The 24028-nt window shown below is 43.2% G+C and overlaps 1 protein-coding gene across 1 annotated transcript in view; it reads right to left on the bottom strand.

The window, feature by feature from the left end:
- Positions 1–23492, bottom strand: part of FAF1 (Fas associated factor 1) — a 99531-nt gene extending 76039 nt beyond the window's left edge. The window contains exons 1-6 of the mRNA XM_053469842.1: positions 23178–23492; positions 11851–11919; positions 4781–4827; positions 3682–3902; positions 2940–3031; positions 462–553 (exon numbers count right to left, since the gene is read on the bottom strand). Coding sequence (XP_053325817.1) covers positions 462–553; positions 2940–3031; positions 3682–3902; positions 4781–4827; positions 11851–11919; positions 23178–23222 — 566 coding nt within the window. The 5' untranslated portion in view covers positions 23223–23492. The remainder of the gene's footprint in view (positions 1–461; positions 554–2939; positions 3032–3681; positions 3903–4780; positions 4828–11850; positions 11920–23177) is intronic.
- Positions 23493–24028: the final 536 nt, after the last annotated feature.

Raw genomic sequence — 24028 nt, 5'->3', positions numbered from 1 at the left:
TCCATCGTTAGAGGTGACATATCCTGACCAAGGGGGAGCCACAGAAAGCTATACCTAGGTTCAGTATAGCAGGTTCTTTTTAAAAAGTAATCTTTTTTTTAGATGCTACAGCTCTTTAGATTGTAAGCTCTTTGAGCAGGGCGCCTGTTGTATCCCTAAGTCAAATTCTTATGTTATATGCAAGTTGTAATGTCCGGTCTTCCCACTGTACAGCGCTGCCAAATATGATAGCGCTATATCAAACAATAAATAATAATAATTTAGCATGTTAGGGCAGCATAAAATGTAGCTGCTGAACGGCCAACGTTTGACACCAATGCACACAAGACTCCACGGATATAGACTACAAACAGCATTAACTTTACCAACCCAGAACATCCAGCCCGATTCATTGTGAACACTGCATCCCCCACATATACAAAGAGTAATAAAACACAACAATACGGGAAAAGAAAACTTACCAGGACTGACTAGACATAGAAGGAACTGGCAACTCTGGAGTGAGGACATAAAGGTTATTGTTTTTAGGCAAGTGAAGACTCCTCAAAACAGTCTGAAAAAGAAAAAAATGATTTTCAGTTTGAGATAACAGCATTTTCCATAGTTGATGAAAAAAAGAACTTATCAATATACCGATATATATTAAACCAGTACGATAAGGAATCACCAACTCAATGAACCTGGCATAATTCACTGGCCGAAGCGGCAAATGCATATGGCGGGGGGGGGTTGGGTATCCTGCAGAGCCCCCCCAAGCATTTTGTAAGGGGGGTACCATGAACATCTAAAGGGACCTCTCCCCCATCCTATGCATTAAAGTGCAGATAATGGCTGGAAAGGCCAATGAAGCCACCACTTAAGTCAACATTTTAACCTTTAGTGATGAGGAAGTTGGCTCCTGCTGGTAGTCTAGTAAAAAAAAATGAATTTCACCAAAATATATGAAACTTTTTAGGGAAATTACAGAACACGTTTGCAAGAGCATTTCAAATAAATAAATCCATAGTTTATACTCCCAATCAGTGTTCTTCCATATATAACATATGCTTATTCACTAAAGCAGGAGCTGGTAGGTGAGCACAGCAGAGTTGTCCTTTTACTGCAATGGTTTACAATACGAAGGGCAAACCCTGGCAAGCGACCCGGCATGATGCATAGCTTGTGGCTTTCAAAAAGAAAAAAACCTCACTGATCTAACTATGCATTAAAGAGGGGCTTTAAAGGAAATATTGGCAAGAAACCCCCCACCTACATTAAAGGCTTCTCCACCCAAAACCCTACTCTCAGACGATGTGAAATAAACCATTCAATCTCATCAATAACATTGATTAAAGCATCCTTCCACGTGAGGTTAAATATTTACCTTTTTGGTACTTAAACTTTACAATGATTAAGATTTTTAATAAAATCCAAAATATTGAATTATTTGGGCAGTAATTATCAGAGTGCAGCATCCACCAAAAAAAAAAAAATAGAAACAGAGAATTGTGGGTAACACGGTTATTATTAATGTGTATTTTAACAGTGAAGGCAGCGATCCCAGTAAGTAAGCAGTTAAAAGAAATCAGATATTTGGGATGCTGCTCCACGGAGGCAAGCGCGCGTGATCTGGAGTAAGCACGACACAATCCGATTTCTGGGAAAGACACATGGACCCCGGCACGAGGTCACCGCCGTCTCTGATGCGTTTTGTATGTGAGAAAGGTCCGCGGCGAGTGTTTTTCTTTCTTTTTGTAACTTAAGACCTGCTCAGGGCTGCGAGGAGAAGCCTTCAGAACAGAGCGTATCTTTATGGCGAACACTGCTTGCATTCAGGCGCTCGGAGCTATTTCAAGCATATGCTTTCCAAAAATAGTCTGCGCGGCCCTTGAAACGACAGGCTTGCACACTGAGCCTCTGTTCCTCCGCACGCACTCAAATGCCACCAACCCTCCCCAACCCGCATTAAAAGCCCTCTAAAGCGCTTCTGCGCTACAGATTTCGGGCAGACGTCGCTTGGCGTGCGGACTGCGGGACCAGAGCTTCGTAAAGGGGAAAGGGACAAGAAGTGATAGAAACGAGAAAGCGAGCTGTACTCCCCCGTCTGTCCGAACATTCCCGCTGGGGTATTAAAGGTATTAAACGCGCACATTCTCAATATGTTGATTACTTTTAGTAAAGATAGTCACTTCCAAATATGTTTCAGGGATCGTCACTGTACCCCGTCTCCTTCTCTGGGAAACCCCTTTACCTCCTGACGCTGGGGTCTGGCGCTTGCACTGCCACACATCTTTTAAGAAGCCCCAGCGCATTTCGCCCACCATGCCAGTCTATTAAAAGGCTGGGGCACACTATAATGACACCACTATATTAGATATTGGGATGGGATGTTCATGCATAATATTTTAAATAGATTTAACTAGATTTTTTCACCTACACCTTTTAAATAACACAGACTTGGGGTACATCATATCAGATCCTTTTTAAGGTCCATCCACTTGATCATGAAAGACACCCGTGTCCAATTAAAGGGCAAGAAAACCAGGGACCAGCAGGCCTGAGATTTCCACAGGCTTTACTATCGTCTGAGTTTTTATAGTTTTAACAGGGTTTGGGTCACTAGAACACAGATCCATGAACACGTTCATAGAGCGAAGCGTTCCTAGGGGGGCTGGGACACTTTGTAACGGACAGTGATAAAACGCTGCATTTCATGACGAAGACCACCCACATAGCGTGATGGGGCGTCAGGCTGGTTAGACAGATAGCTTTGCCGTTTCCTTACCCAAATCTCAGAGGAGATACTTTTATCATTCATTAATTTTTTGTAAAATGCAACCATTTACCAACCATTGAAAACGATGGCTCTACCAGTCTGCACCACAACTGCTCTATCTACATAACCAAACCCGGCCACGCCAACAACACCAAAGGAACATCTAAACGGAAGCGATACTCACGCTGTCCTCTACCTCTCCGGATTTCCATCCCTTTAACAGCATTTTGGATGCCGGTATTTGAAGCTCGTTTTCCAGGATCTGCTTGATATCCCCTGGAAAGAAAAGAAGAAGACGGAACGTCTGACTGAGACGCAAAAACCCTCCTAACATTTTCTTAAACAATCCGATAACGATCTGCGGTTTGTTACCCAGAACACATACCTAAACAGTGTGGAGCCAGCCCACAATATCAGATCAGAGTCACTCAGAGACAAATACTAAATGCACTGATGGCCACGTCTTCATTCTTAGCCAAATTAAAATACTGACATTTAGTCTCCAAATGATTGTCTTTTATTCAATAATTTTGCTTAGCAATGTGGTATAAGGCAGAGGCTGCAAATACTAACAAAAGATTATAAAAATAAAAAGATTATGGTACAAAGTCTGAAAATTGGTTGTCACCATAGCAACCAATGGAATGGTCCAATCAGCTGGACAATTTTTCTCCCAACTGAATCTAGCTCTTATTAGTTTTAAAACAAATATTAGCCACATATGTGCCACCATAGTAACATCTCCTAATTAATTATTAATCGTTTTTATTTGAAACCCTCACAACAGGGATTAAATGTTATAACTCTATCGTGATCTGATAAAGTCTCCGTACTCAAACCCAAGCACTGTGCTCATTGGTAAAACACAATTGCTCTTATCGTGCAACACATCTGATCAAAGAGTTTCTGAAGGCTCCGCGTCTTACCAACCACACAGCTGTCGTCCAAAACCACATCCACAGTTTTGTCTCTGTACTCTATTTTGAAGTCCAGCATGCGCGACAGCCGCTCTACAACCTGCCGGCCCGACACCGCGGGATGGAACGCTGAAGCAGAGGATGAGGAGGGAGGCGCTGTATCCGTAGATGTGGCGGGTTGGGCAGCCGGACCAAACACAGGGCCTTGTACGGTCTCTCCTCCGAATTCACTGAAAGGTACAACATATGGGTGAGATGCCTACTAAGAATGTAGGATTAATGAAAACAAACAGCCACTGGAACACAGGAGTGATGGGAGTGATAAAGGGCCACTGGAACACAGGAGTGATAAAGGGCCACTGAAAAACAGGAGTGATGGGAGTGATAAAGGGAAATTGAAACACAGGAGTGATGGGAGTGATAAAGGGCCACTGAAACACAGCAGTGATGGGAGTGATAAAGGCCTACTGGAACACAAGAGTGATGGGAGTGATAAAGGGTCATTGGATTACAGGAGCGATGGGAGTGATAAATGGCTTCTGTACGCCTATGAAAATATTCCATTCAATATCTGCTTTCAGCTACAATAGTCATTTACAACATTCACTGGATTTCTGATCCACTTCGTGTTATTTTAATGGACAAAATGTGCTTTCCTCTCAATCAAGGACATTTCTAAATGACTTTTGGTAGTGTATATACATTAAAACCCTCCGTATGTTCCATGGGGAAAGGTATCTCAACTCTCTCATTCCTCCTGATGAACGAATCTCTGTCCTACTGTTAAGTTGCTGGCTGTTGATGAGTGGTTCAGGCAGCCTTGCAAGGGAGGGTTGCGGAGAAAGGAGAGGATTTTTAGGGCAGAGAAATGATAAGAAATGCGAGTTCTGCCATTTCCATATCTCTAAAACTGACCGTCAAACTAAAGTTTTTGCTTTATGCTGAAGGATGTGACAGTGACAACGGCACACGCAGCTTCAGAACAGAAGCGCCAGTACGCACGCCACAGCTTTCTTTATTGTGTGGAATATTACCCTGACACAAGTAATGAACTGAAAAGCCACCACATATATCGCTCTTCAAACAACATGCCTGAGCTCCGTCTTACCTCTGTAATATGCCATTTTCCTGCGGAATCACTCTGTTTATGGCAGCCTGTAAAACAAGACAGCAGTATATCAGCATACAGTCCAACTTAGGTCATTTTACTCAAGCTAACCTTAAAATTATTTTTATTAACATTGCGGTATTTGCATAATTTTCATGAGACACATTCTGGGTGATACAACTACCTTGGATTACATACACTGCATATTTCTCAAAGTATGGCTTCATGCATACATGCGATTTAATACTTCAGATAATTAGTTCAGTACTTCTTTGCTTTTGTTTTCAAAGAGTTTTGTTGTTCGGAAGCAACTGCACAAAAGTATGTCTGCCTTTTAAAAATAATTCAGGTAGGGAATAACTTGGTTATTGCTCAAAACCCCCTCCTTTATCTTTCTGTGTATAGATCTATATATACTTTCAGAGAAGAAAAAAACTCCATACAGGCCAATAAGGAAACCATTGCGGTTCCTTGTAACTAGCAATACAGACAAATGGCCACAAGAGGGCGCACTCAGCTGCCATTTCCCCTCCTGACTTGTAGAAAGTTAGTTTTTTGGGATAATATGATATTGGTACATAGCACATCCCAATTACATAGAGCGTGGCTTTTGTGTGTGTTTCGCTCGTTTACATTAAGATAACGTTCTGCCCTTTGTTAAAGCATCATATTTTTAAGAATGGAGGTTTTCGTGCATCTATTTCCTACCAAGAGTCAGACATGGCTGCCCTGCTTGTTGATAAGAAATAAGATCTTTAGTTTGATGGTGGCCACCCAGGAGAAGATTGGATTTAACTGCTGGTGTCATTCATGCAACAAGATTTCTTGCCCCTGTAGACGCTAATCAGCCTTGTGTCTGCTGTCATAATGACATCACTGTCCACCAGAGAGCCAACAGGAAACACTAGAGCTTCATCATCAAACATCCATAAGGTAGATTTAGCTGCACTAATTATCACGTATGATTGTGATTATGATTGTGATTGTGGTGGCACAGTAGTGACATTTTGCGTTTTCTAACTTCTCCCAAATCCTGCTTTGAAAATCTGTCGGCCTCGCTTCAGGTTGTTAGCCAGAAGAACATTAGAAGGACGTAAATTAAAGTGTTGACTCGGCAGTACCTCTTTCACTGTAGGCAGCGGACCAAATAGGCGCAATATTCGGAACGGTCTAATATTTAACATCCTTCATTTTTTAAATACTTTTATATATTGAAAAAAAATCATCCTTTAAACGTTGAGGTCCAGTGCAGAAAAATCTGCATCTAATGAGGAGGAAGGTCCATTTCTTTCACCCCTCGCTTCCGAGGCGGTTCTGTCCATTGAGTAACCCGTAGATAATGCTCTGTGAATTCACTCTCTCCGCGTCTGGGACCTCTTCGGAGTCGAGTTCTTGAGTTCTGGGGAGGACTCTATTCCGGGGACCGGTTGACACTGGGCCCATTTTGGACAAACGATTAAATTGGAACTTGCCATCATTTCAAACAAGAAAATCCAGACTTACCCTACCTGGAGCGGCCATACTTCAAAGTTAGAAAGTTTGTTTACTCTCCTCCCCCTCTTATCCAAAGACCATTCCAGTGTGAAGCGCGTAGGTTACCCTCCAGTACCAGGTTACCCTCTAGTACCAGGGCAGAGAGAGTTTTTTTTCTCCCATTTTTTTCATTTTTTTCAACATTTTTAAGTGCCAACAGTAAGAAATGCTATTAGAAAGCTTATGCTTCGCACCATGGAGAACCCTGAATCCCGACAGCATTGTGTGCCGGGCAAAAGCATTGCTTACTGCTTTACTAAAATACCGACATAAATACCTGGAAGACTTGCCCCCTACAAGGTTTAGACACGATGGGCTCGCGCGGCGACAGATCGGAGCCAGGATCCCGTTGCTATAAGCTGCTGAACTGAAAGAGCCGCACGGGGTTAAAAGACGAGGGCAGGCGAATGATGAAATCCAGGCCTCCATAGTGTTGTTTGGGGGATTCCAAAATAGCTTCTAGCACATAAACAAATGGTTGACTTGTTCATCAGATTCGATTTTTTTTTTCACTACTGTGAAGCTTCATTAATAAACAAAATCCGCATCTGCTGCGCACATCGCTTTCATATCACGAGACCAAAGATCCAGCAGAGATGGTGGCTACAAGATCCATAGGAGCAACGGAGTATCAATAACAGGACTAAATAAGACTAAAATGAATAACTATCAGCTGCCCCCCCCGGCACGGAACTCGTAAAATGATCCGGCAATCCGCCCAACCGACCCGGCGGCATTCATTCCGAAATCTCACACACTTTAATAGGAAATTCACCCGTTTTAGCAAAACATCGCTTTCCTGCAGGCTCCGGAAACCTGCGTCTAGGTGGAGAGCTCCAAACTCACGAGGTCATCAAGATAAGAGCATGTAATAAGACCCTACGGAACCTGTTCCTAAAATGTCTGTAAAACAAAAGGTTTAAAGGGCAAGACGCCGAAAAATGTTCTCATTGAGTATAAAATATGCCGCTGTATACAGAGATGTGGGTCTCCATTACCATATTTATCATTGGTGTTATTTAATTTATTTAGACGTGGAGGCTGCCACCAGCGACGTTCCCTGCTCAGTCACCACACTCAGTGAATGCTTTACGGCGATGCCAAAGAAGTCAGTTCCTCCGTAGACTTTGTGGGTGGGTGCTTGACTGGGTGGTTAAGACAGAGCCGTTCTATTGTTTCAAATGGGCAGTTTGATAAGGAGACTGTTTGTCTAGTAGATTGGGCTAAGATAACAGAGCGAGAACACACATTACTGGATAAACATTATCTACTTTATTATATAAACTAGAAGAACGAGAAAAAAAAAAGGAGGAGAGAGAACAGCACGATACTTTTCAAAAGCTATTTCAATTTGATACCAGTCATAAAAAAAACAAAAAAACAGCGGCAGGCCTGATCCACAGCCCGGGTCTTCCGAGTCCCGGGATCAAGAAATATTTACTATATATCAGTTCGCAGGCTAAACACTTTGGATTGAATCATAATCTGCCTATAAGAATATGCAGTAGATCCCATTTCACCTGCTTTACAACAGGTGTATAGCAGCAGCTAGCCATACCCCAGGAGTGCAGACAGTCTGCGTCCGGAGCCAGCACTTCATACGTCCCTGAGTGACCGTTTCACTTTAAGTTACTAAGAGAAACTCAAAATGCTCAAGCAGGGATCCCTACCCTGAAGGCTGAATGGATATCCTCGTCTTACCAGGACTCCACAATCAGAACGCGTTGGCCAGCAGGTTGGGCGAAACCCTTTATGGTCACTCGTGGCGACTCGAAATGCGTAACCTCGCTGTTTATTGAGTAAACTCCAATATCTAGCAACTCGGCTACTACGGGTGAATATTTCTTACATTAACCCTTTTTTGGCTGGGAAGTACGTCACAAAGCACTTTAGGGCTTATGTTTTGGTTGGCGCTTTTAAGCGAACAGCGGTCAGGACACGAAGGGTTAAGAGGATAATTTTTTTCATATTAAACGTTAACATACATCTGTGGCCTGGAGGAAGACGAGAAGCTTAGATCATTGGCAAGCAAGCAAGCAATCTCATAACACGGACGCATCCCATGTAAGCGCTTACACCGCTGCAGCTGCATTGTCTGCGCAGCGAGCCGTCTTTTGGCAGAAATAAAAGCAGATTTGGTCCCACGGAGGAGCCGTCTCTCTGCCAGCGGCCGGGTGATGACTCGGCACTTTCCCATCTTGGCGACGGTGCAAGAATAACAGGGAGAAGCGAGAGGAGGAGCGGCGGCTGCGCACGCACCAAACTGCTAACATTTTCATAAATAAATAAACTGGGAGCCGGGATTCCGAACCGACTGAAATCAGTGCCCAGCAGCTAACGGCTTCCTGACTTTATAACAAACACCCTGCACACACGCTTACCTACACGCGGGGCACACACACACGCGGGACACACACACGCGGGACACACACACGCTTACTTAACGCGGGGCACACACACACGCTTACCTACACGCGGAGCGCACACACACACACGCTTACCTACACGCGGGGCACACACACGCTTACCTACACGCGGGACACACACGCTTACCTACACGCGGGGCGCACACACACACGCTTACCTACACGCGGGGCGCACACACACACGCTTACCTACACGCAGGGCGCACACACACACGCTTACCTACACGCGGGGCACACACACACGCTTACCTACACGCGGGGCACACACACGCTTACCTACACGCGGGGCACACACGCGCTTACCTACACGCGGGGCACATACATGCAGAGTGCTGCTTAAACAGTTCAGCAGAAATGGATGAATTAGAGGCAGATGTTGGTTGTTTTTTACATTACACTGAAATTCAGGTAAATGGTTTTGCTCTTCGAGAAGTCATTGAAGAGATCGGAGAACGGAGAATACAGACTGCGGTCACTGATGGACCTCTCTCCGCTGTTAGGGACCCCTCTCTCCTCTGTTAGGGACCCCTCTCTCCGCTGTTAGGGACCCCTCTCTCCGCTGTTAGGGACCCCTCTCTCCGCTGTTAGGGACCCCTCTCTCCGCTGTTAGGGACCCCTCTCCTCTTTAAAGGGAAATATCCTGTAACATTCCAGTTTAGGATGTAGTTGCTCTTAGGTTTTTTAGTATCTTTTTGCCTGAACCTTTTTTCCGGATCATTCTACGGTGAAGCAATCGCTCGTTCCGCTGGCCCCGAACTCTTTAAAGCAACGACTGACCCGACATGATTTTCTTTTGTTTCCTCCACCTGTTAGGCCAATAATACATTTAAAAGCACAGCTGAGATGGGGGGTACAATGCTGGCAGCCATGTGCATTGAACAGATACACGGGGCTGGACCAAAGAGAAGATTTTCGGGGGGGGTTCTTAATGCGGGACACAAACACACAATTAGCATACCAGGGAACTCTCCGGGTTTCACCTGGAAAATCCTGCTGACTCCGACTCACGAAGGGGAAACTCCAGGTTGCGGGAGCGCCCACTCCACTCCCTGCCCAATACCCCATTAAAAACACCAGTTGGGCCTTCCACCCACATCCCACAAGGAGGGATCCGGACAGGTGGAGCCCAAAAGTTCCCAGGCATGAAGAGACCTCACTAATTAACTATACATTATACAGGGCCAGACAAGCTCTGGGGTTGGGCTTTCATACTGTATAGCGAAATCCAATAAAATCATGAACCGGAATGGAAAAAGTAGCAGCTTTTGGAGACAATGAGATGTTTAACGAATAAAGCCCTTCAGTCTCCGTTCACGCAGTTTAAGCCGAGGAACGCAGCCAATAGCAGACTAGCACGGGAGAAGCTCTGTGCCTATTGGCTGCAAGCAGGACAGTCATCAGAACAAAACAGCCTTCTTTCCGAGCTCCGTTGAGAGCCGTAACAGACATCATCTGCTTCCGCAGCCAAATACAAGCAAACTGCTGGCTGCCGCGGCGGCCGTTCCTCCGCAAGCACTGTGAATATACGGCTATAAGATATCCCGTTACCAATAACGACAAACAGTCGAGCTGCAGGCGTTAGGACTTTTCCAAAATAAGGTGTAGCGGACGACTTCCCTCCCCTCCTGCGAGTACAAAATCCTTATTGTCTGCCGACGCTCGCAAGCGGCCAGGGAGGAAGCGCTAGTCATCCACTTTACAGGTGCGCAAAAGCACCAGCAATACGGGGACGCATGCAGGCAATCTCTCCCTAAAGACACGGTGGGTGGAGGCAGGAACAGCCCGCACCTACCCAAAAACACCTACCCAAAACGCCTACCCCTTTAGCCACCTCCAACTCATTTTATACGACTTTAACAACCTAAACGTTACTTATTACACGTAACATCCTCCCGCCTAACATCGCTAACGGACGTTCAATAATCACGGGAGCAGGAGATGTTGTAAAAATAGAGACGGTAGCAGATAAAGGGAACTGCTTCCCAGCTGATGTGGTATCGGTTAATACAGCGAGAGAATTTAAACATGCATGGGATAAGCATATGGATATCCTGAACTTAGGTCTTTGTAGGAGGGGGAAAAAAAACACAGAAAGAGCACATATGTATGTATGTATGTATATATACACACACACACACACACACACCGGTATTTATGTTCCAATAACCTGAGACAGGAAATAACCTTCACACCGACAGGTGAAGAACGGTTAATAACTGCGACTCCAGGAATGTTCTGCTTAATGTTTACATCAGGTTTGTGCTGAAACGAATCACATGGTTGCTTCAGGGAAACAGAATTGAGCCAACGCCAAGATAAATGGAACCAAATCATAGCCTCTCGATACGAACCTTAAAGGGAAATTGTAAATTAAAAACAAATGTTTCCTAAACGAAAACTGAAGTTTGCGGCCTTTGCGCACGTCGGTGACTCTTTATTTAATATGCGCCGCTGTGCTTCGGAGGAAGATTCCGAACGACACAAATCACCACTTCCGATTGAGTTTTCCTTTTGCGCAGAAAAATAAAAGCAAAATTGCTTCCCCAGGAAACACTTGAGAGTAAATATGTTTTTAAGACTTCACAAGTATAAGTGAAATGAAAAGAGAAGCTCACTGAACGATAGATCAAAGATGTCTCATAACCACATCTAGCGCCCGGTTTAGTAAATAATGGCCAAGGATTAAGACGTCTTATTCATAGGAACGTAAAATAAAAAGAGGGGTACGGATCGCACCTCAAGGTCTGAAAGTTCAGCTAATGGAGAAAGCTGTAGCTAAATATTCTTACCGGGTCAAAACTGATTTATAACGAATCAAGTTAAAACATGTATGTAATTCTACAACATCAAAGCAAAGTAAAGACAACACGCCTAAAACAGATCTGGAGTTTATAGACACAGATCCAATGACCAGGCCCCATTTTGGTATCATTTTGGTAAAATTTGGTATTTTTTGGTATGATGTCATGGTTATCGGCACACTTCTCATTTCTGGTTTTAGGACATGAAAATTGGTCCATCCACTTACTTTACATACACTGCACCCCAACCCTGTCTGTCCCCATAATAAGGTAATTCCATCTTTACAGCTTTTAGTTAGCAGATACTTACTACTAAATCCCAGTTGTTCTGTTCAAGCAGTGTTATGGCTTCATCGATATTTTCAATGCCGGTGCATGCCTGTAAAAAAGCAAAAGGGATACAAAGAGTCAGCCAGCTTTAGGATGAAACGGCCATGGCTTCTACCTGTGTCACCTTCCTCAGAGTAGCGGGGCTCCAGGTAACGTTTTACTGAACTACATTTCAACTCTGTGAGCGGCTGCCAGACCCCAACGCTCAATGCCTACAAGCAGAACCTTCCACCACGAGTTTAGATCCGGGCTTTGGTAATAAACCAGAGCACCGACGTCTCAGAGGGAAACTAACAAATAGAGAATTTAACGGGAAATAGGAATTCGATGGGGTAGGGATGGTCTGGGGATCCCCAACGGTCTTGAAAACTCTTTAGGGGTCTTTTATATTGGGGGCAGTATCAAAGGACATCAAGGGTGCTTTGAATTATCGTGCTGCACACATCTAGGGAGTAGAAGATGATGATGATGATGACGACAACCCTTCCGATGGAACTCACAAAACAGGCAGGAGTAACATGGCCTCCCCGTGACTTGGCATTTTGCTGCAACTATGTGCTCACTCACGAGCGTCCATACAGTGAGGGTCCTTATAGAGCAGTATGGCTGTATTGTGGAGCTGGAGCTATTACACTAGTATGGGAAGCCCCCGAAGGCTCCCCGTTATTCTGAAGGGCCCATGTACTAATCCAGAGAAACCAAAGTAAACTCTCCCGGTGCAAAGCCATCACGCTCGGTGGCTTCCACACTAAGCTGTCAAGCACCTCTCTTACTTTGATCAGCTACATGGTATAGTGACTGAAGCTGTCGAACTACAAATCCCATGATCCTCTGCGGAGGTGCACTGAACGATTATCAGATTTATAATCTAGCAACAAGCGCCCACTGCTTTGAAAGCACTACATAACTTCACAAAATTTGAATGAAAAAAGAAAAACAAAACTTCCTTTATTTCAAGAGCAGAAAAAACAATGAACCGACTGAAATGAAAAAAGAAAAGGAAGGAAACAGGGAGCCCTCAAAAAAAGGCTTCTAAGTCAGAATTGCCAAAATGAAGAAAACAAAAAGTGCCGTATTCACAGATCGGAGGACGCAACGCTCTCCGGGAAACGCATCAAAATACCGCAAGACTGCTAAAAGGCACTTATCTGATCCGCGAGCGGCGAAAATCATTCGGCTTGAGACAAGAGTGGGATTTATTTTTCGTCGTCTGTTGTAAATCCCGGCACAAAGGGACACCCAGAAGTCTCAAACTATATATCTCTGCTGTGAGAGACAATGAAGAAGAGCTGGAAGTATAACGCTAAACTCCATGCAGAATATCTGCAGCGTTATTTCACGGTCCCAAAACGCGTTGGTGTCTGTTTGTAATTTAGTACAATGTAATTTATCCCAACCTTTTAATTTATTTTCAGCCACATCACATCAGCCATGTTTTCCAGGACACGTATAAATTTTACATATTGATGATGCGCTGCCCTGCAGTATGGAGGATGTATAACTAATTGGTCCCCTTCCTTAAGTCTATACATCCCTGGAAAACATGGTTACCGATACAGTCACCCTACATCAGAGCCCTACTTCATGTAATAAAAGGATACAGGTGATGCGAAGACATGGCAACAGCAGCAGCCAATCGCATCTGTGCTTACAAGACACTGATGTTTTGCTAGCATACATGGGACTGGCGGCCACTACTCCATCTGATTTTAATAGAAGCTCGGCTGCCATTGGCTTACATCTTACATGGGAGTTCTACTGAACATGTGTACTAATAATTATTACAATAGCAATAATATTTAAGCATGTGTCCCCCAGATCCGAGGGGTTACAGGTGAGCTCTGGGAATTCCATATTTTGAGGTTTATTTTAAAAAAATCAGAATTTCAAATAAGGAAAAATATTGAGGCTTATGGGTAATCAGATCACTTTTCAAACAATATCCGTGCCCTTTTTAACCCCTCAGTGTTTGAACTAAAATAAAGTAGCCATTAAACATGTAAGGTGGCATGACGTGATTCAGCAATATCCTGCGTTTGGCGTATGAAGGAGGAGGGCATGCGAGTTGGATACATTTCACTTGGGACAAATGCCAAATCAGGGTGAAAGAACAGTCACCCACAGAGAAAAAATAAATCAAAAATAAAATTTTATGAAACGGTATCTTGTTGCCAAAAACAAGCGGTCTGCGGGAATGGAGCGCCGGTAACGTTACATGCTTTGCGCAATGCATCAGCGCATGCACGGAAACAGCTGTTTGTAATGAGATTATTCCATGCCGGCTTCGCAACACCTGCCACCTCTGTGTGACCTGGTTAGTGAATGACAAACAAAACTAGGAGCCCCTTCCAAAGAATGCGTTCTAGCCGAGCACGTGATCCCGTGACAGCCAACAACCACCGTCTAAGGTCCGAGAGCTCCGTAATTAGCAGGTCTGACCCCGTCAAGACAGTTTTATATAAAACAAATGTCTCCAGCTTCAAAAGATCAATTATCCAGATGTATATAGGACAGCACAGCTGGCATTTCTCAAGTCATATTTACAAAATTGCCTTTTAAGAACGGTTTCATTTTTTCCTTCTTTTGGGTAGTCTATTGAACGGATTCGATTATAATAAATGAGTATCTTCCCCCAATCGTTATTAAGAGGCATTAACTAAATTTATATAATTATATTGTAAACACCATATGCAATCATCTAGTCTGGTGCAATCACCACGACAACCGATGAACAACCGATGAACTGTTAATACCAACATTTTATTTTAAAGGAGCAGCTCCTTAAAATATCACCAGATAACTTTGCATCATATAGAGATAAGTAAAAGAAATGACTATTTGTCTTATTTTCCCTTTAATTCTACCTGTCTCTTATAAACGGCGTATATTTAAATACTACGGTTACATTTACTCAGTAATGGCCATTGAGCGTGAGTGAGTGTGAGTGAGGCGTTCTGTGTGATAGGTGTGATGAGAGTTATTAGAAGAGCTCATTGTCAGATTGGCAGGCTTATCAATGGAGACAGAATGTCGGGGGGGGGTCCACTTGGGCCAATCCCGCAATGGTTTTCTGTTGTGCATTTTAGCTACAGGGAAGGGGGCCTATAAATGCCTCCCGCTAATCAGAAACCAAAAAAAATAAAAAAAAAACGCATTTTAAACTTTTTTTATCAAAATACTTTCCTTTGCAAACATCTGGAAGGAGTTTGATTGATCTGGCAGAGCGGCGGACGGCTCAAAATAGCAACGCTTCTTAAAAGCGCAGGTGTGCGAGATATTTTAGGTTCCATTTGTGTACAGTTGAAAATGAAATATTTAGGATTAGAAACTTAAACACATATGCAAAGTATTTAAACCCACATTGCATTTTTTATATAACGCGTGCAAAGTCCTACAAGAAGTCCTTTTTTTTCTCTCTATACATTACACAGGTAACTCGGAGATTTAAAGGCAGCCCGGCCATTCAGAGAATAATTAAACCAACCGCTTCATTCGTCTTAACCTGTTTAAAAGATATCAGCACCTCAGATCAAACCAATTTTCACGAACTAAAGAGGGAGGCTACAGCAGAGTTATAGTTTCGTCTCACTGACTTCCCTTTACTTTACGAAGGTCCAACCCCAGGGAGCTTCTCCAGCAGGAAGAGCTTGGATGACCCTGTATCGTGTATTTAAATACGCAGGATCTTGAATGTAACCTCACTCATTAAGTTATGTATTATTCAGGGTGGGCTCCGCCACGATGGCTTCCCTTTACCATAGTTTGGTTTCGTGGTTTGCATATAAATTGCTTTGCATAGGATCACCTGGAATGGACAGGGGCAGTCACACGCTACGATACATTATTATTGCATTACGTTTTCAGCAGATAACCGACATGTGTTTGTGGGTGGTTTAAAAAAACAATAGTTTATTTTGCGGAGGAAGATAAAGTCTTGCATCGGAGTACTTTGGATCACAGCCACCGACGCCTGCCGAGAACTAATAAGCACACAATTATTTCTTATTTCCGTTATTCATTTATATTGTAAAAGAACGGAAGAGATGATCAGTGAGAAAACTGCTGGGCTCCTCCTCCTTGTGGGCGATTACTTATTGCCCAGACGTCCCATGGGCAGCTCTATACACACCCATGCAAAGGGTTACTTCTATAAAGAAAGTGATTTCTATAAGCGATGGTGGATCATCACAAGGATGCTGATTATGGCTTCCTATCCTACATAGATGGCTGTGACTGAAAAGAATGAATGGGCCATCCTGCCTGCCTTTTGTGAATCGTGTTCTATGTACATTTTAATTAAGCTTTGCTCAATAACTTTATGCATTTGGTATAAAGTCATCAAAATGACTGTTCAATATATAGGTTAAAAGATCTATTCACTTGGAGTATATTGTTTGTGGTAAATGGGCTGTTAAAATCCTGCACTAAACGCAGAAAGGAAAGCATTCTTTTAGGTTTCTCGAGGTCTCTCTATGCCTATGATAAGGAATTATAGGGACACTTCAACCACCATATGTACTTTAGTGCGTATCATAGCTTAATGTATTCCTCCTGTGAATCCGCGCTGTGTCCCTGCCTCCCGGTTACTAGACGCCAAACCCAGTACTCTAGCGCCATATACCAGTGCGTTCCTGCTCTTTCCAAAGGGGGGTCCAACGAGACCCTCCACACGCAAGTGAATTTAATAGCAGCACTTTCCAGCCAACAAGCAGCCAACGCTGGCACCAAAGACAGGGAGCAGAGTGAGAAGTCTTTTGGTAAGTCTTCCAAGTCTGAAAGCAGATTGGTGCATATCACAGCTGCGTCACCTTTTATTTTAGTTTTTTTTTCTCCTCCGTTTAAACGCATAAGAGAGATTCATAAAAATATTCATATTGGATGAATCCAAGTCCCCCGGCATCTGTTTGACAATACAGAGGAGCGAATACCTCCAGCCAGGTCCAGCACAGGATCACATTTTAAGGAGATTTCGAGGGAGTAACGAGACCTCCCCCAATTTGATATACATACACACACACACACACACACACACACACACACACACACACACACATATATATGCGTGTCCTTAATCCATTTATTTTAGATTAGTGCGCAATTTATTAGAAAGCTAAACAGAAAAGCAGAGCAGACAAGGAGTTAATTAACGTAACTGGTATGTATGGAAAAGTACTGATTTCACAATTAGGCCGCACAGTCCTGAGTTAATGAATGGGTGCACGGATCTAAATGTGGAAAGTCAGCATTTCAGCATATAGACAAGTGCAATGATTAAACAAAGGCACATACGCATGCAGCTACCCCCGCCACGCAAGCTGATGATTAACAAGGAAGTCCCTAGCATTTGATTTTCAGACATTAGCATAAAGCAAGGAATAGACACCCAGATTATTTTGGCTAGATAAAATGCGCTGACATAACGTTTGTTATATTATGGGTAAAACATTGGTAGTTACAGAATAAGAATCCGTCTACTTCCAAGGAAAAGCTACGCGCACCCCAGGATGGCATCTGACAATTATGTGTTCCAAATAAAAAGAGTCACAATCACAGAAATTATGTCCACATTGACCTCGGGTCACATTAAGGTCCTGGACAACCTGTCAAAAGGCACATGGCCAACATGAATATTTACACCCATGACAGGAATGCTATAGAAAAGTTGATGTGTAACTCAGGTTGCACACCGACCCAACAAAGGCTATTAACAGAGAATGATCACATCCGAGATTAGACCACAAACAAATACAGTACCTGGGGCTTGGCAAAGCCCAGCAGCAGCCAGGTAGCCACGGCTCGTAGGTTTTTAAATCTGGCTGCTAACTTTGAGTCCTTTTATATGGGTCTCTATGGGTACAACTCTTTCTAGGTCCTCCGTAACATCAAGCCAGCTCCCAGATTGGTCTGTCTGGCTTAAACAAACAAATTCTCCTGCCCTATCACTTTATAACGATTTCAAGTTAAAGATTACGTTTTCCAAGCATATACAAATATTCCTTCATTTCTCGCAATCCTTCAGCGAAAGCCGTTTTGTATGCCCAGTATTAGGCAGAACTAGGAAGCGGCTGGATTCTGCTTACATTCTTTCAGGTGACTACACATGCCAACGCCACAATGATGCAGACCTTCCAATTATGTGATACAGTCAGCCTTTGGGCTAGCGAGTACCTGTGAGAGAGGGAAGTTTGGTCCTCTGGCAAATGCTCTGAAAATAACCCCCCGTTTTATAATCCGAGGTTGGATAATTACACTGAGATCCAGTTCCCCCGCTGCAGGGGACCTAGATCATCCTCTCTGGCAACCAGCGGGTATCTGTGCGATGCACACAGACATCCTCCGCTACTGTCCTCCATTTCCGGCCGGGGCTTCTAAGATGGAGCACCAGCGTGACATGACCTTCAGGTCCTCCATCATAGAAGCACCGGCGGAAGTGGAGGGCAGAAGCGGTGGTGACACCCACCAGCTGCCAGGGAGGAGGATCCAGGTCCCCTTCAGTGCTGCGGAGGATACTCCTATCTGGCAGCCGGTGGGCGTCTGCGCGATGCGCACAGACAACCACCGCTTCTGCCCTCCACTTCCGCTGGGGCTTCTTTCTCATTCCCCTTCATCCTCATAATAGATCACAAGCACAGGGCCCTTTTGGGCCGTTTTCCCCTTCTCCACTAGAAAGACCCAATGTGTGTTAACATATAGTCATTTTTGTATAGTGCTAGTTTTACTTTTAATTATTATTCTCCCTATTGCAATAGCACTATGGAATCTACTATAAATAAAATAAATGTATTGTTATATAGACCAGTTTGCTATTTTTGAAAATTCTTTTAAACAGAATTTTAATGCTGTTAATGCCAAGCACAAGACTGCCTTAGAGAAAACTTTTTTTGTTTTTCATTAATGTAGGTCGGCATTGACAAAAAAACCTTGTTTTATCTAAACTTGTTCCAATAAATAATAAGGCTGCTATTGTCATGTGATATTTTGGGGTGACTCTTTCGTGCTCAAACACCACATTGAACTGATTCACTGGCCCAGTCCATTTACACTACGGTGGAGTGGGCCATATCTTGCATTAAAAGGCGTTGTGTGCCTTTAGGACACAGAGCCACACAGATATGGTGGAGCGAGCAGCTGGGTGCGCTGCCCTGGATCAGACCTACACCACGTACAAATGACTAACATGTATTATTATATATTTATGATTGACGCTTTTTGTGGGCGCTCCCCTTTAAGACCAAGCTGTTCTTATGTTTACCACAGGCAGCGTGATATAGAGTCAGGGTGTTTGTCTAGAAGGCATCTTAATGAAATCTCACTGACTGGGCTAAGATAGTAGAGCGAAGACACATGCAAATGACTAATATGCAGATGTCTGAAAACATTTAAAAAAAAAAAAAAAAAAATTATTTTCATTCGGATACAAAAATTGTCAATATTTGACAACTGCCCTCTCCTTCTCTCAAACCCCCAATATCTGAGTAAGCCATGTTGGTTGACTCACATGTGGCTCAATGACCCAGGACCTGGCTCTGACCACCTCTTGTTCTCTCCCATCGCTGTACCCATCAATTTGATCTGTCAGCAGCAGAGACAACAAATGCACGAACAATCCTGTCACAATCCTATCACACTGTGTGGCTTGTTAACAAATATTTAGAATATGTCCCTGGTTTCTATTGCTCTCATGATTAGGGACGGGAACATATTTGGGATAGGTCCGATACTAGGACTCTTTGGGTACATAAAACGCCAAGCATCTTAAAGGAATCTCACTGGCATGCTATTATGCTAAGGTTCTCGTGGTCCATTTATGTATGAAGTCCTAGGTTCAGCAATGTATTAAGAAACAAACACTTAGATTTCCATTTACTATCGAAACAACTATTCTTATCTTTTTCTTTAATCAATATTGCACATGTATGTTCTTTTCACATGTACATATACATCAGTAATATATATATTTTTATTTATTTATATATATATATATATATATATATATATATATATATATATATATACTGAGCTTTACATTTTAGAGACAAAACTTATGCTTATTGTAACATATATTATATATTATTATAACATACAATTATAGCTATATAAAAAAGAAAAGAACTGTGTTTTAGTCTGAAAAAAAATAGAGTGTCCCTACAAAAACAAAACCTCTGATATCGTAATGTTTGTCCTTAGAGTAAATAGAGTTTCTGATGCAAATCACTATGACCTAAAATCAAACAAAAGGGACAGGGAGAGGCTGCAAGGTCCACGAAACCGCCAGAAAGCAAAGCCGCTTTGTGCTTACTCATGGGACCCGGCTGAGTCAGAGCATTCACTGAGGCGCAGGAGTCAGCACTATATACAGACTCACGGCATCCGAATACACAGCTCGCAGGCAGAACTGGTTTTTCGTAGATACAGAACACCTCGCTCACTGATGCGCAATTCCAATTGTGGACTACGGAGTAATTAGAGTAATCTGGTAGGACTGCAGTCCCCCTGGGCCAAGACGGGCACATGTTATAGACTATACACACAGATACCTGTAGGAAACGAGAGCAAGACTAGGACCAAAGAGAACATGTACACACGTAATATTACTATTTACTAAATCTAAATTTTAAAAAGTTCCCATCCAGGAGGAGTATTTACTAAGCCGGGAGTTTTCAGGAGAGCATTATAACGGGTCAATGGCAGTAACTTTCACAAACGTTCCCTACATTAGCTGTCAATATGCAGGGACGATACGGGGCATCCAAATGGTTTTAAGTGAAGGGGACAGCATGCACTCCACCATCATCATCATCATCATAATATAAACACTGATGTGACAACTTTACTAACCTGGATCTTTTAACCTCCCGGCCCTTGCTTTCTTTCCAGGTACCTGATAGCAGTGTGATCTTTTATCTACCCAACTGGCCATGCTGAACACATGCTTCCCAAGTAGGTTGGGATGATAACCTGTGGTGCCCTCCACCATTCTGCCTGTACGGTTGGGCTAGCCCTGGCTATAACGATGAGTTGAAGTAAGAGAGGTGCAGAGTATATTGCTTTCAGATGTACTGCTCATCTCTTTAGCAATTAAAGAGTTAACTGCTTGAAGAAGCCTGTAGATATATATAGATATATAGCGGTAAACTACAGGTGGCCATTCTGTACTAACCTAGCTGTTGTAGGACTACTACTCCCAGGGGCTCTCAGGGTACGAGAGAGGGAGAGAGCAAGAGAAAGGATATGAGAGAGTGAGAGAGGGAGCGAGAGAGAGTCATGAAAAAAAGAGTTATGACTGCTACACTGATTGTTAACATGGCTTTTTTCTTGTTATTGAATATATGAGAAATATTTGGTGTTCTTAGGTTGCTAAAGTGAGCGAACAGTACAAATAGAAACTACACTTTTATGTTTGTTCTTAGGAGTCCTTCCTCCTTTCTACAATACAACCGGAAGTGAATAGTGAAAACGAAAATAACTTCTCCTCGCTCACAATGACCTCACAATGCAATGGACACACTTTAGGATCCCTGGCTTATAAAAGTATTTACATTCATTTATTACATATAGTAATAATGCGAAATATAGCAGGATGATATACTGGGCAATACTATAGAGTCAGCAGGTACTGGGGTGGCTCCATCAAGGAACCTGTAAAGTGAAAAAGATTTACTGGGCCAGCAGCTTTCATAGCATTTATCATGGAAATAGCACTAATAACATTAAAACACTGAAATGCATCATATGGGTCCTTAAAGTTAACAGGTCACTTAAACATGTTTAAAAAAAATAAAGCCAACTACATCATCTTTTTTTGTACAATTTTCACTAATGGGCCAATGGACAAAGTGACTTCTCATGTATATAAAGCAACAGCAGCCATGCATCATATACGAGTGTGCCTTGCACTGTTTGAGTGTGCTTTGGGGCACTTCAATACCTGTACAATTTCCCAAATAATTAATATCTTATATAAAAACGTAAGCAAAGACTGACCCACTAGGGAGAAAATGTTGGAATGGGAAGCGCTGGGATAAACCGCGTATATAAATTCAGACCGAGCCTTTTAATCTGAACAGAAAGCTTTGATTGAATATTTAAGAATTCTATCCAATAGGCGACATCACCTCGGTCCTTGGACTCGACTACCATACATTTGGCTACAAGAAACGTGTGCCAGGGTTATGAAGAGCCCCGACCGGAAACGTAGGTTAGAGGAGTCTGCTGCTATCCACTACATACCAATAAAGTAAGCATCATTCTCTGTATGTCTCAGAAAGAAACCGCTGAACGCATTTAATACATATTCCATAGTTACTAAATGGCATATATAGTTTCAGACCCATAAAAGATATTAAAACTCAAGAAACAATGAAGATAATATCAGCACAATCACTACATGACTACAGCTAGGAAGACACAACCTACCACCGCCACATACACATCCTTTAATTGTATTTTAGTTAGTAAATATTTAGTTCCCATAAAATTGTTGTTTCATCTGAATCCCCACTACTTTTTTAATATTATTTCTACGGCAGCTACTGCCGCCATCGCACAAAAAGCACCGCTGTCACCTTCTGTTTGATGATGTCAATAGGTTAACAGAACAGACAGATGGTTAACTGACAGCTATTGAGTCTCTGACAATAGTATTAAACCTGTGCGCTTCCCAGAGCTTACTCTATACAAACTGTGAGAGAAAACAAATGGCTAATTGACTACAAAGAAAAAAAAAAGAATATTTTCAGCAATAAATCAATGTTTAATATATATATATATATATATTGTACCCATAGTGATAGCCCTTTGAATGTATGGGCTGTAAGAAGCGCTGCATAAATAAAAGATAATAATAATCTATGTTTTGGGTATATATTTATGTGTTTACTGCCGTCTGATCTGCTTTCACTTTGGGTTTCGCAATATACTGCGAGGCTTTGGGGTATTGTTTCACTGATGAAGCTTTTGTCAGATGACCTCCATTCTCATTTAAATATTCCTGTCTGTAATATGATGACTCGTTTAATTATAAATACATTATTTTCGTTCCCTCCGATAATAGAGCTCTCATCATCTTGTTTACATTACAATTAATGCTTCCTTCAGCGTTCCACAAATGGTTCAATAACATGGTCGCTTTTCCTCAGATATTTTACAGTGCCTGTTGTACAGCGATACGGAATATGATGGCGCTATATGAATCAACAAACAATAATAATAGGGTTTTTTTTTCTATTAGCCTAATTGGATTTGTGATAATACCCAGTCTCGACACCCCCGGGGTTAGCCCCTCTCAATGCCTCCTAGGTCCTGTACCTGGAAGTCGGCCAGGATCATTTCTCTGTCCGTGTTGGAGGCCATGTCAGCCCCGGTGGAGCCGCTGTCCGGGTGTCGGAGACGTAAAGTCAGCTATCAGATCATGAAACCACACTCCTACCCCGAGTCCGGGGTCTGGCCGAGATTAGGGATGCGGTAGTTGCCTCTGGGTCACGGTCCTTGCCCCGTCCTGAGCTGGGTTTCCGCTGCTGAGCCGGGCTTGGAAGTCCTGGGCCTGTCCGGGGCCTGCTCTCTGTGTCTCCGCTCTCAGCCGCTGTCTGCTCTCCCTCCGCCGCACGGCGCTGTCGCACATTTTGCTCGTCACTTGAGGTCGCAATGAGAGGCAGTTTTCGGCTGCTCGCGTCACGTGAGCAATCGTCACTGCTGCCGGTTCCATGACAGCTTCAATTGGCGGAAGTGCCCGCTGTTGGAGCCGTTCGTGTGCCGCTTGTGGCTGAGTAGTTTCCGTTACAGAGAAGTTACCCAGCCCAGAGAGCGGGGTTTAGGTATCTATGAGGGGTCGTGGAAACCGTGGATCTGACACGATTTTCTGGCTACGTACAGAGCCAGAGTTAGTGACGGGTTCTGGGGGGGCTGCATGGGGTCGTTGGGGCTTTATGGTATTTTGGCAAAAAGGTGGGAACTTCATGTGAGGATCTTAGGCAGTCAGTCAGCATTTCAGTTCTTTTTTGTGACCCATATTCAAAGTGATACACGCGCGCCAGTTGGGGACCGCACCGAGCACTGTACCAAGATGACTGTACCAAGATGACTGTATCAAGACGACTGTACCAAGGACGGCCTGCGTCATTTTGGATGACTCTTTAAGGTGTTTTTTCCCAAGAACTATA

Source organism: Spea bombifrons, chromosome 6 (assembly GCF_027358695.1).
Source record: "Spea bombifrons isolate aSpeBom1 chromosome 6, aSpeBom1.2.pri, whole genome shotgun sequence".
NCBI lineage: Eukaryota > Metazoa > Chordata > Amphibia > Anura > Pelobatidae > Spea > Spea bombifrons.
The sequence above is the reverse complement of the archived record's forward strand: the minus strand, read 5'-3'. Positions and strand labels throughout refer to the sequence as shown.